This window comes from Nycticebus coucang, chromosome X, assembly GCF_027406575.1.
Source record: "Nycticebus coucang isolate mNycCou1 chromosome X, mNycCou1.pri, whole genome shotgun sequence".
Taxonomy (NCBI): Eukaryota; Metazoa; Chordata; class Mammalia; order Primates; family Lorisidae; genus Nycticebus; species Nycticebus coucang.
Window position 1 is genome coordinate 89,795,917 of NC_069804.1, and position 14,053 is coordinate 89,809,969.

Here is a 14,053-nt window from a genome sequence, read left to right on the forward strand (position 1 = left end):
GAATGAGTACGGAGGAATTTTAATTTGTATTAGAGTCATATTTTTGTTTATGCATCAGAAGAAACTGTGGATAGTATAGAATTTAAGGCACAACACCTCCCTTATCAAGGGAGGCTGAAAAAGCAGCTAAATACACCCCAAAGGAGGTTGTATGTGGCCTAAACTGGTGTAAAATGTCTTAAGCCATTGTAAACGGCCTACAAGAAAGAGCAAGCAATGTTGGTGAAAAGGCTAAAAACTTCCAAAATAAGTGATGAATCATAAAAAGGGACACACTATTTCTAAATAAAAACCCAATAGTACATTGAAGAATATTCTGACCAGTTATAATGAAAAAATTTACCCTTACCTCATTCATGGGATCCCCATTGATAATGGGAGCTATAGGAGGTATTTCAGTAAGAGTAGGTGCAAGCCCATGTTCAGTCATGTCTACAAAGATTGGCTTTCACAATAAGTGATGGTTCTGAAAAAAACATTAAGTCTTAATCAGATGAAGTCATAGTTTCAAATGATAAAACCCAACAAAATACTCATGAGAAAAGCCATTTTTATTTTTCTCCCTAGAAATGTTTACATTACTGAAATTATTTTATGGCAACATTTCAAAATCATCATTGATGTTCATAAATGAAAGTATAAAATTTGGAGTCAAGGGTTTTTGCTTGAGTCTTCATTATTCACGCGTATGAAGGCAAAGATACCTTCATTTTACAGCATGAAGAATGTTTAGTTAAACAAGTCATTGATTATTTGATCCACTCAGATCAAGTTCAAACAACTGATTTCTAATCTATAATGTTAACTGCTAAATAAGACTTCATACTGCTTAGATAGATGCAAGAAGTAACTAGATCTTTTTAAAAATAATTGGAACATAGCTATCTACCTTAACTCTCTCAGATAACTTAAATCAAATATCTAAACATAATTCAAGTCTTCAAACCCATTTTAACTTAAAATACTTTACCAATTCAAATATGTCATGTGTAGATGGCACCAAGTGACAAAATTGGTGTAATTGTCCAGATCTCTGATTCCATAAACACTTGGAGAAAAATAGGAAAGAAAAACCTGAATATTTTGAATTGTGGAGAAAGAGTAAACTCAAAAGAAACCTCTTGAAGCTAGGCAAGTCCTCCAAATGCAGTGTAATGTGGTTCTACAACTCCTTGGCAACACTGATGAAACGCTTGTTATGTCATAATTCTAGTCACTACATATGTCATTTCCTTACCAACTTCCTTTCTTTTTTGGGGGGGTATATAGTCTATAGTACAGCTTTTTGTAAGTGGAGGATTTGATTTGCTGGAAAATAAAATGTTGGGAAGTCACAGAGAAATATGGAGTGTATTTAGGAGGAAAATGTGTGCGTTCTCTTAGGATAGGGATGTAGGGAATAGATACTAAATCAATACTTTAATATATCTACTCAACAATGACAAGCATCTTAGGCTAATTTAAATCACTCTTGTGTCACTGCAATTGGCTTTATTCAGGGCAAACCTCATTGTTCCCTAACTTATTCTAATGGCTAGATTGACAAAATTTAAAATATAACCTTCAGTGACATTTAACAATAAAGACTGGCCAATCAACTAACACACTCTCTCTCTCTGTGTATATATATATATGTAAAATTTTACACAATACTTACAAAATATTCTCCATGTGTTTACCATCTCTTTGTAACATTTTGTAATGAATATTTTGTAAATAAACTTACATTTAGATACAGTTTTCTATTTTCCCTATATGGCAACTTTATGAGCAATCTTTGGGACATCCTATATAGCTATATAGAAACCTAGATATAGATAAATCATTGATTAAATCTTGTGTATAGATAACTGCCCTTCAGTACAAATTAAGAGCAGGGAGTTTTACTTGTTTTAAAACAAAAATTACTTGGTATTAGATTCCCTAAAATATGAACACTTAAAAAATCCCTATCCCTCTCCAAATCAACATTATATAGGATTGAGCACCTCATTTAGATTTATTTTAATATTTCTATAATAAAGGTTAATTTTTTTCTATTATACAAAAATCAAATTTTGTTTTAGCACTTGGACAACTTCTCATTTTTCCCCTTATGTTTTGGTCATTACTTTTAAAATTAACTGCTGAATTCATGTTTAAACCTTAAGTTACTTAAAGATACTATGACCAATTAGTTATATAAGAACAACCAAGGTTTAAGAGTGCAAATCACCTCACAATTATTTTTTCATGAACATATATTTATCCTTTTTAGTATACGCAGTAAAGATATTGAATAATAAAAATTTAGAAGATATAGAGTATAACTTTCATTGATACATCAGTATTATTACAGGCAGAGGTGGAGTAAAGGCAATGTAACATATAATTTTCTTGTCTAGAACCTACTTTAACATGCTCTTTAAGTATAGCTTTTATTCATTAAAGTCAGATAAATAACTACATAATGAAAGGATATTTGACCAAGGCTTAATTGCCAAAGATTTTTATGTCAGTGTAGTGAATTTCTAGTATTGTCTCATTAACTACCCCCCTCTGAAAATAATCTATTTTCCATCTCATTAGGTAGGTCAATTAACTTGTAAGGTGAAGTTCATTTTTTAATGCAGCTTTAATAATTTTTCTTTTCAGGATTTTGAAATCTTCTGATAAAATCTTGTAGAAGCTTGCACTCTGTTATTCTATTCTTACTAAAAATTATTCTCTTGTTACTTTGTACTTTAATTTGTCTTTAAATGTAATGCTTATAAATAAAACAGTTCTAAAGAAAGCAAATACAATGTGAGGAAAACTGCAAAATAATGAGTGACATTTCTACAAGTGAAACATAAATACTTGAAAACTCATCTTATTAAACAGCATATGAACAAAAATCATTAATTTTAGTTGAAACAAGGACTTATAAGAACACAGAAAAATAACAGCATTAGTTTCTTTAGAAGCATTAAAGCCATATGGTTGGTCAGAAAATTGTTAAAATAGATATATTTAGGCTTCTTAGAAGTTGGTATAATTTTTTATTTATTTATTTTTTTGTGGTTTTTGGCCGGGGCTGGGTTTGAACCCGCCACCTCCGGCATACGGGACTGGCGCCCTACTCCTTGAGCCACAGGCGCCGCCCAGAAGTTGGTATAATTTTAATTTCAAGCTGAGTCTAAACTTAAGCACTCTCACAGTTTCACAAATGTATAGACACTTGCTACAGTTAAAAAGTGCTTTTATGTTTTACTGCATGTTGTAATAAAGGATTTTATGCTTACCTGCATAAAGCCCAATCTAAATCATGTGACTGTACACATTTAACACTGACCTTAATGTATCAAAATGGCAAGGAATACAAGTAAACACTTTGTTTTTTGAATTTATTTTTTTATTGTTGGGGATTCATTGATGGTACAAAGATACAGGTTACACTAATCGTATTTGTCAGGCAAAGTCCCTCTTATAAATGTATTTGTCCCCAAAGAGGTGTGCCAAACACTGTGACCCCCCCACTCCCCTCCCTCTTTTTTCTCTCCACGTCCCCGTTCCCCACCCCCATGTACTAGGTCATTAATTGTCCTCATATCAAAATTACGTACATTGGATTCTTGCTTCTCTATTCTTGTGATGCTTTACTAAGAAGAATGTGTTCCACCTCCATCCAAATTAGTACAAAAGATGTATAGTCTCCATCTGTTTTTAGTGGCTGGATAATATTCTATGCTATACATATACCACAGCTTGTTAATCCATTTCTGAATTGATAGGCATTTAGGTTGTTTCCACATTTTGAAGATTGTAAATTGAGTTGCAATAAAAAGTGTAGTGCAAATGTCCATATGATAAAATGATTATTTTATCATGAGAGATTGCAGGATCAAAGAGAGGTCTAGTTTGAGTTCTTTGAGGGTTCTCCATATTTCCTTCCAAAAAGGTTGTATTAATTTGCAGCCCCACCAGCAGAGTAAAGTGTTCCCTTCTTTCCACACCCATGCCAGCATCTGCAGCTTTGAGACTTTGTGATATGGACCATTCTCACTGGGGTTAGGTGATATCTCAGAGCGGTTTTGATTTGAAATTCTCTGATAATTAGGAACAATGAGTGTATTTTCATATGTTCGTTAGCCATTAGTCTGTCTTCTTTAGAGAAGGTTCTATTCATCTCTCTTGCCCATTGATATAAGGGATTGTTGGCTCTTTTCATGTTGTTTAATTTGAGTTCTCTGTAGATCCTAATTATCAATCATAATATGCAAATGTCCTTTCCCATTCTGATGACTGTCTATCTGCTTTAGTTGTTGTCTCCTTAGCTGTACAGAAGGTATTCAGTTGAAGTCCCATTTGTTTAATTTCTGCTGCTGTTGCAATTGCCACTGACCTTCTTCATAAAGTAATTTCCCAGGCTAACTAATACTTTCAAGTGTTGTTCTCCCACTTTCTTCAAGAATTTTTATTGTTTCATGTCTTAGATTTAGATATTTTATCCATCCTTAATTGATTTTCGTGAGTGGCTATAGGTGCAGGTCCAGTTTCAGTCTTTTACATGTGGTTATCCAGTTCTCCCAGCTCCATTTACTGAATAGGGATTCTTTCCCCCAGTGTATTTTCTTCTTTGGTTTATTAAAGATTATATGGCTATAAGATGATAGCTTCATCTCATGGTTTTCTATTTGTTTTTTGGTGTCTATGTCTCTATTTTTTTTCCCAATAACATGCTGTTTCAATCACTATGGCCTTGTAGTACAGCCTAAAGTCTGGTAGGCTGATGCTCCTAACTTTGTTTTCATTATTAAAAATTGCCTTTGCTATATGGTTTTTTTACGGTTTCATACAAAAGGAAGAATTATTTATTCCAAGTCTTGAAAGTATGGTGTTCATATTTTAATGGGCATTGCATTGAATCTGTAGATTGCTTTGGGAAGTATAGACATGTTAACAATATTGAGTCTTCCCAGCCATGAGCATGGTATGTTCTTCCATTTGTTAATGTCTCCTGCTATTTCTTTTCTTAGGGTTTCATAATTTTCTTTATAGAGTTCCTTCACTTTTTTTTCAGATATATTCCTAGGTATTTCATATTCTTTGAAGCTACTATGAAGGAAATTGTGTCCCTGATTAGCTTCACACCTTGTATGTTATTGGCATGTGCAATTTTTGGACATTTATTTCATATCCTGAGACCTTACTGTATTTTTTGATTACTTCCTGGAGTCTTGCAGTTGAGACTTTGGGGTTCTCTAAGTATAAGATCATATTATAGGTAAAGAGGGAGAGTTTGACCTCCTCTGTTCACACTTGGATGCCCTTTATATCCTTCTCTTTCCTGAGTGTATTGGCTATAAAGGTGGAACTCCAACAAAAACGACAGAACTACATAGAATAGCAGTGGTGATAGAGGACAAGCTTGTCTGGTTCCAGTTCTAAGTGCAAAGGCTTTCATTTTACTCCATTCAGTATGATGTTAGCTTTGGGTTTTTCATAGATAGCTTTAACAGTTTAAGAATTTTGCCACCTATGCCTATACTCTCCAGTGCTCTAATTAGAAATGGATGCTGAATTTTATCAAATGCTTTTTCTGCATCTATTGAGAGAATCACATGGTCTTTGTTTTTGCTTCTCTTGATATGGTGAATTACGTTTATGGACTTGTGTATGTTAAACTATCATTGCATTCCTGATATGAAAGCTATTTGAAAATGATGTATGACTTTTTAAATGAGAAGCTGTAATCTATTGGCTAGGATTTTATTGAGAATTTTTGCATCTATATTTACTAGTGAGAGTGGTCTGAAGTTTTTCTTTTTTAGTTGGGTCTTTTCCTGGTTTTGGTATCAGGGTGATGTTTGCTTCATAGACTGTGTATTCTTTCTTCCTCAATTTTTTGTAATAGCTTCTGTAGCTTAGGTATAAGCTTTACTTTGGTGGTTTGATAGAATTCTGGTGTGAAGCTATCTGCACCAGGGCATTTTTTTTTTGGGGGGGGAGTTTTTTTATAGTTTGTTTGATCTCAGTGCTTGAAATAGGTCTATTCAGGAAATCTATTTCTTCATAGTTAAGTCTAGGGAGAGGGAGTGATTCCAAGTATTGATTCATTTCCTCCACATTGTCAAATTTCTGGGCATAGAGTTTATTGTAGTACTCAGATATGATCTCTTGTATCTCTGTGACATTTGTCATTATTTCTCCTTTATCATTTTTGATATAGGTTACTAGAGATTTTAATTTCTTGTTTCTAGTTAGTGTAGCAAATGGTTTATTTTGTTTATTCTTTCAAAGAACCAAGTTTTTGTTTAGTTAATTTTCTGAATGATTTTTTTTGTTGTTTTCAATTTCATTAATTTCTGATTTAATTTTGGTTATTTCTTTTCTTATGCTGCATTTAGGATTATATTGTTCTTCATTTTCCAATTCCATTAGACGGTTTATTAGATTGTTGATGTGCTCCATTTCAGTTTTTTGAATGTAGGCATCTACTGCAATAAACTTCCCTCTCAGGACTGCTTTAGCTGTATCCCACAGGTTTTGGTAACTTGTGTATTGATTGTTGTTATGTTTCAGTAACTTAACTGTTGCTGTCCACTGGAGTAGTCAGAGACACAGAGGCAAGCACTGCATACAAAATGAATAATTTATTAAGGGATGACTGGTGCTCCCTCAGGCACAACAGCAATCAGCCGTCTTTATTCACTTTCTTATATACCCCAAATCATCAGATAAAAATAATCCAAGAACAAGGAAGACAAAAGGTAAGGATTCCTTATCAGCATTAATACAGCAAATTTCATACACACCTTCTAAACCAAGAATAGCTTGTTTGGAGATAAACAACAATGAAGATGACCCACAAAGGGCCAGGTTGTCTGTTCTGTTTGTCTACCTCCCTATATGACTAACTGAAAGTTATTGTGTAAATAGAGGTAGGGGATTAAGTGCAATGCTCCATTTCCCCAGGCAAATGATCTGTCTCCAGCTATGACTTGGTGAGGGTCTCTGGCACATTCTTTCCTTTAAGGCATGACTTCAGCCCAAGTACTGGAAATGTTCTTTCTCAGAGCCTTGTGCCACAAGGAGCACAAATGAGACTGATTCACCTTACAAGGGTGCAGTGGATTGTAACCCTTCATTTCCCCCTTTCTAATTAATGACTATTTGCCTGCACTGCTGTCATAGCCAAAAAGACAGTAGCATTATGATCTCTAGTTTTCTTTATCTGTTGGACTTTTTTGCAAATGATATAAAGTATGAAAATTGTGAGGCAAAACAAGAACAGAGTACCTGCAGAGGTTCCAAACAAAGCATAAATCTTATCTAATGGGTTAAGTTGGGAAATTCCATCAGAAACCCCTCACAATATCTCATCTCCATTGATTTGTTCTAATTTTTGTTCAAACGTGCTGTATAACTGATGTTGTAATTAAATAATATCAGCAGTTAAATTTTCATGGTTTAGCAAATTTTTCCTGACTTTATGCCAAGGAAATAAAGTTTCATTATAAAAAAACGGGAGTATCGGGCGGCACCTGTGGCTCAGTCGGTAAGACGCCAGCCCCATATACTGAGGGTGGTGGGTTCAAACCCAGCCCCGGCTGAACTGCAACAAAAAAATAGCTGGGTGTTGTGGTGGGCACCTGTAGTCCCAGCTACTTGGGAGGCTGAGGCAAGAGAATCACTTAAGCCCAGGAGTTGGAGGTTGCTGTGAGCTGTGTGATGCCATGGCACTCTACCAAGGGCCATAAAGTGAAACTCCATCTCTACAAAAAAACAAAAACAAAACAACAACAACAAAAATACCCAGGAGTATCACAATAAGAAGAAACATTCCAATCACATTTCAATTTCATTTATTTTTCTAGACTATACAATTGATCTAACAAAACTACTGTTTGTTCTAAATCAGCTAACTCATTATGAATTTCTGTGTCAATTTGTCTTTGAGTAACCCACAACCTTTCTGCATCTTTAGATATGAATTTTTCAGTCTTAACAGATTCAGTAAGGGCTATTCCAGTGGTGGCTGCAGAAGCAGTGATGGCTATAATTCCAAGAATTGCTGTTATCAGTAAACTGATAAACTGCTTGGTCCTCCTCATCAGTTTCCGAGCCAGATTCATGAGAATCAAAATCACGAGGGATTCTTCCCAAGGCCTCAACATCTTCACTGGCAGCCAGACCCTGGTCCTGGCCTGCAGAAGAAAGATCCTATCTCAGGAAAAATCAAATCTCATAGAAATGTTCAGACAAGTAAACAGTTAACAAGTTTCTGGACAATAGATCTCTCTAGTTTTCTCATTCCATGAAATGTTGCCCACAAGCCAAATGAAAGGCAGTTTTACACAAGCCTGAGTAAAATGCACTTCTTGCAATTGAAAGTGAAAAGTATGTTGGGAATGATGATGTGGTTTGTAAATGTGGAAGCCCCTGCAGGCATGAAGGCCAAACAGAGCCAGTCCAATTTTCCATAAATCAATTTGGGATGGATATCCAGAAATTCCTGGGGCTGATGGTGAAAAACCACTCTCTTCCCACACTAATTCCTTTGAGGATGAGTATATAATATCAGTTGTGTTTCACTGGTAACTAAGATAATCGTCACCAGTTTCAAGTCTTCCCTTAACATAAGCAGAAGGTCTCTAATCAACAACAGTTCCAAATTTAGTTTCCTGGAAGGCATACAAATGAGAACCTTGACATTTTGACCAATGAATCTAATCTGCAATATCAGTAAACACATGAAGCTTGTAATAAGGCAGATGAGGCAACAAAGAATGTTGTGTCATTATTAATTTAGTAAAAGTCATAGTAGAAAGCATGTACATGTCTTTATTTTTGGGATTATTACTGAAACCGACCCATTGCTGAACTCCAAAAGATAAACAAGGGGACTCGGGCCCAACACAAATAGGAGGTCCTGTAACTCCTGTGGAGTAATTCTTAAGAGTTGTGCCTTCTTCCTCAGGTTTAAATGGACCACAATCATCATATGGTCCAAGAAGACAAGAAGTTTCATTAACATAAATGGAAACAGAAGGCTCAAGCCAGGAGACTCCTCTAAGTAAAGGAGGGTTAGGGACATAGCTCCAATAAGTATAATTTGGGTTAGCACTTACCTGAACATTAAGAATGGCTATCATTGTGAGAAACAGTGCCCAAGGAGTTGCTGGATGGTTGCTCACCATAACTATTGCTCGTGCTTCCCTGCATAGTTGAGAAAGTCCTCTCTATGTCATATGAGGGAACAAGGTCTGCTCTCTCCTGGCTGCATCCTCCCGACAGGTCATTGGCTTTGCTGGATCTCCCTGTCCTCCAGTGTCAGGGAAGACATTCGTACTGCTAAGTTCCTGGCCTGTCTCGAACAGTGGACAGGATGGTCATGCTGGAATTTGATAAATTTGTCTGGGAACCAGAATTAATTTTTTTCTGTAGAGAGAAGAGCATACCCTCTACCCCAACACACTACCACTGCAGGCAGCTATTGATTGGAAGCTAAATCTTTATAATAAATAGGTTGATTAATCAGAGGGGGTGGCTGTTTTACCCATAATTTATCAGCAGGTGTATTGCCTTCAGTGTCCAAATTAAAAAAAAAATAATGTAAATAATTCTGAATGTAATCTATTTCTGGGGGACCTATTATATGCCTTTCCCCCTTTCTGTTTAAGCAACATTTCTTGAAGAGTACGATTATGTCTTTCAATAATTGCTTGACCAGTGCTATTGCCTGGTATTCCAGTTATATGTTTAATATTGTAAATTTGAAAAAAATTGCTCACATTTTCGAGAAACATATGCAGAGCCATTGTCTGTTTTAATAGTCAATAGCACACCCATTATAGCAAATGCTTCTAATAAATGGGTAATAACAGAATCAGCTTTTTCTGATGTAAGGCCAGTAGCACATGAGAAACTAGAATAAGTATTAATTGAATGATGCATATATTTACATTTACCAAATTCAGGAAATTGTGTTACATCCATTTGTCAAATTTCATTAGGCTTTTGTCATTGGGGATTTACTCCAGGAGGTAGATGGGGAATTATAATTACCTGACAAGTGGGGCAAGAGCGAATAATTGGTTTAGCATCTCTCCAAGTTATTGAATATCTCTATTTTAAAGATGAAGCATTATTATGATGCATTACATGTTCCTCTTACACGTTTTTAACAGTGCCAATCAAATGATAAATGGATTCATTACTGGCAGTTAAAGGACCAGGTAAATTAGAATGAGCTCGTATATGGGTGATAAAAATTGCAACATTTCTATTATGAATTAAATTTTGAAGAACATAAAACAGATGAAATAATTCTGTATGATCATTTAACAAGGTGGTAGTTTCAATATTTTGGACAGTATACGTAGAATAAACTGAGTCAGTAATAATGTTGAGAGGAATACTAGGGAAATCTTCTAATACTAATATGACAGCATATAATTCTGCCTTTTGAACCTATTTAAAAGGGGGTTGTTGTACTTTGTCAATATGACCATTAGTATATCCTGCCATACTGAGCTTATTAGCATCTGTGAAAAAATTCTGAGCATTAGGTATTGGATGAAGAGAAATATTTTTTGGAAGAATCCATGATGTCTTCTTTAAAAATTGTAAACATTTGTCTGGAGGGAAATGATTATCTATAGAATCTTAATAGTCAGCTAAACCTATCTGCCAATCTTGGAATACTACAAATAAATCTGAAATATGTTTATTTGTTAAAGGCACTACAAACTTTTCAGGATCTTGTCCAACTAATTTACAAAGTCGATGGCAACCTCAGATAATTAAACTAGCAATCTTTTGGACATAAGTCTGCAATTTCTTGGTAGCTTTATGGGGTAAAAAACACCATTCAATAAAAGCAGATTCTTGTGTTAGTAATCCTGTGGGGGAGTGGTCAGAAGGAAAGACATAGAAAATGAAGTTTTGATAAGTAATGATTCACTCTGTCTCTCCTGAATATGTTTCTCTAACCAGTGACGCTCTTTTTTGGCTTCTTTAGTCAATGTTCAAGGGCTGTCTAATTTAGGATTTACTTCCAATATAGAAAACCCACAGGAGCAAATGAAGAGCAAAAGGAAAAGGAAAAAAGAACCCACAGCTTTGTTGGTGGAGGGGTCGGGCACTTTTCATTTTGGTTGAGTTTTGTATCTTAAGATTGTTGTCTTGTAATCGCAGCTTGCCTCAGCAGGGGTGACCTGCAGTTATCTCTCTTTTCTCTTGGCTGGGCTCCCTTACTTCAGCTCAATTGGATACTTTCTGGATGTTATCCTTCTCTCTGGACAGGAGCTTCTGTCAGAGGCTGCTTCCAGTCAGCCATCTTGCCCCCCACCCTCTACTGGACCTGGTATTGGTGTATGCTGTAATGTGAGTGACATATAAGGGACAAATATGATACTGAAGTAGGTTTTTAATAGAGAGAAAAAGAGAAAAATTTCATCAGTAGAAGTAATAGTGGCTGTCTCTAAATGTTTAATAGCAAAGCAAGAATATTGGGAGTCAGTGATGAGATTCATAGAATAGTAAAAATCCTGGAGTAAAATTTAGGAAGCATACATGGGATTTGAACAATTTTTGAATTAGAGCCATCAGTATATTCAACCTTGCCATTTTTGGTAGCATCTGTATAGAAAGTAATGCCATCCATGATTGGGGAATCTTTTACAATTTGAGGAAGAATCCAAGAGCTAAGTTTTAAAAACTAAAATCTTTTATCAGTGGGATAGATGTTAGTAAAGAGGCTGACAAAGAAAGCTGAAGGTACTTGCCAAGGGAGAGATAATTGAAAATTAAGTTGAATTTGTTTACCTGTGCAAGGGACAATAGTGGAACTAGGATCATACCCAATAAGTTGTTGAATTCTATTTCTGCCTTTTGCAACCAATTCACAAATTTTGCCTAGATACTGTTGTAACTTTTATGTCATTTTAATAGAGAGAAATAACCATTCAAGAAGAGAATATTCTTGATATATAACTCCTGTGGGTGAATGGGAGGCAGCAATAATGATTAAATGAATGGGAAATCTAATATCAACACAATCTACTTCTTTGATAGTAAACTCCTTTTCAATTAACTGTAACTCCTTTATTGCTTCAGGAGTGAGTGATGGTGGACTATTTAAGTCTGCAGGGCCTTGTAGAATTTTAAAGAGATTAGTTAAAGCATAAGTGGGGATTCCTAATGTGGGTCATGGCTAATTAATATGACCCAACAATTTTTGAAAAATCATTAAAAGTGGAATGAATATCTAGTCTAATATTGTCATGTTGAAGAAATATTTTTGTTTCTGTTAAGTTTGTATCCTGAATAGTTAAAGGGAGATGTAGTTTGAATTTTTTCTGGGGTTATTTGAAGGCTATATGATTTTAATACCAACAAGGCATGTTTAAATATCTATTGAAGGATTGCTAAACTTTAATGTGCAATCAAAATATCATCCATATAGTGAATGACATAGGCTGAAGGAAATTTCTTTTTTATTTGTTATAACGGTTGATCAACAAAATGCTGACACAAAGTTGGGCTATTTAACATGTCTTGTCATAGGACCTCCCATTGAAATCATTGATATGGTCTCTGTAGATTATAAAAAGGAATAAAAATAGCAAAATAAGGACGATCTTCAGGGTGTAGATGTATTGTGAAGAAACAACCTTTTGAATCAATTACATATAGATGCCATTTACAAGGAATCATAGATGGTATTGGCAACCCTGGTTATAAGGGTCCCATAGGAACAATTGTTTCATTAAGTTTATGGTGATCAGTTAGCATTCTCCATTTGCCTGATTTCTTTTTTATTACAAAAATTGGAGAATTCCAAGGGCTAGTAGATGGTTCAATATGTTGTTGTTCTAATTGTTCTTGTATTTTTACTTGCAATGCATCCAGTTTTTCTTTAGTTATTGGCCACTGCTCAACCCACACTGGATTGTTGCTTTTTCAAGATTATTTGAGAACATCATTTGGGGCAGTGGCCTCTAGACTAAATTTGACATCTGAAAGGAATTATTTATGGATGGTATAGTAACTATATGTTTTCCATTGTTGGAGTAAATCTCTCCCCCACAAATTAATTGCTATATCAGCTACATAGGGCTGAGTTTGAGCATTTTGATCATCTGTTCTGGAACAGGAAAAAGGTAAAGTACTTTGAAAGACCGAATTTGAAGTTCTGATACCAGTAAAGGAGACAAACTATTTTCTTTGGCCATTCCTTAGGCCATTGTTTTAAAGCCATGACAGACACATCAGCACCAGTGTCTAACAGGCCAGTAAAGGGTTTATCTTTTAAGATGAGTGTTAATTGAGGTCTGTTTGATTAATGGTTGTTTGCCAGAATATACTGCCTGTACTGCCAAAGCCACCAGTGCATTTTTTATCTGTAGTTTGTAATTCCATATAAGACAAAAGTAATAACTGAGCAATCCTTTTCTTGTTAAAATTTGTGTTGGTTGATCTATAGAAATAATAATTTGTATTTTCCCCATGAAATCATTATCAATTACACGAGTGTGTACATGCATACCATGATATGTTAAAGTACTTCTGCCTAGTAATAAACCAACTGAATCTGAGGTTGTAGGGCCACAAATGCCTGTTTTTAGTCGTTTCACTCCCATCTTAGGAAATATTAAAACATATTACAGCTTGGAAGATCTAAAGTGGCACTTCCTGGGGTGGTGTGTAAAAGGGATTGGACGGGTTTAAGTTGCTAGTGAGTGGGTACATCCCCATACCCATATAGTTTGTCTGTGGGCTACAAGTCAGGACTGACTGATAGTTTCCCTGCTGGAGGGGTGTCCCGTTCTTATCAAATTGAGAGTGGCATTCATTTGCCAAATGAAATCCTTTCTTACATCTAGGGCAACTGCCTTGTGGCTTGCATCCACCCTGTCTTTGTTGGTTATTAGTAGTAACATTTCTGTTATTGTTGTCATTATTACTCTTTCCTTTGTGACACTCCTTCCGGACACGGCCTAATTTTCCACAATTGTGATATTTGATAAAATTTGATTTAAATCAGTCTTTCGAGGCAGCAGAAAGGAGATTAGCTTGGTTAATATGG

General features: G+C 35.3%; 1 protein-coding gene across 1 annotated transcript in view; it reads right to left on the minus strand.

Moving 5' to 3' along the window:
• The window catches only part of LOC128576896 (fibronectin type III domain containing protein 3C1-like), a 42,146-nt gene extending 41,716 nt beyond the window's left edge, over nt 1–430 (minus strand). The window contains exon 1 of the mRNA XM_053579033.1: nt 350–430. Within this exon, the coding sequence (XP_053435008.1) occupies nt 350–430 (81 nt within the window). The remainder of the gene's footprint in view (nt 1–349) is intronic.
• Between the last annotated feature and the right edge of the window lie 13,623 nt (nt 431–14,053).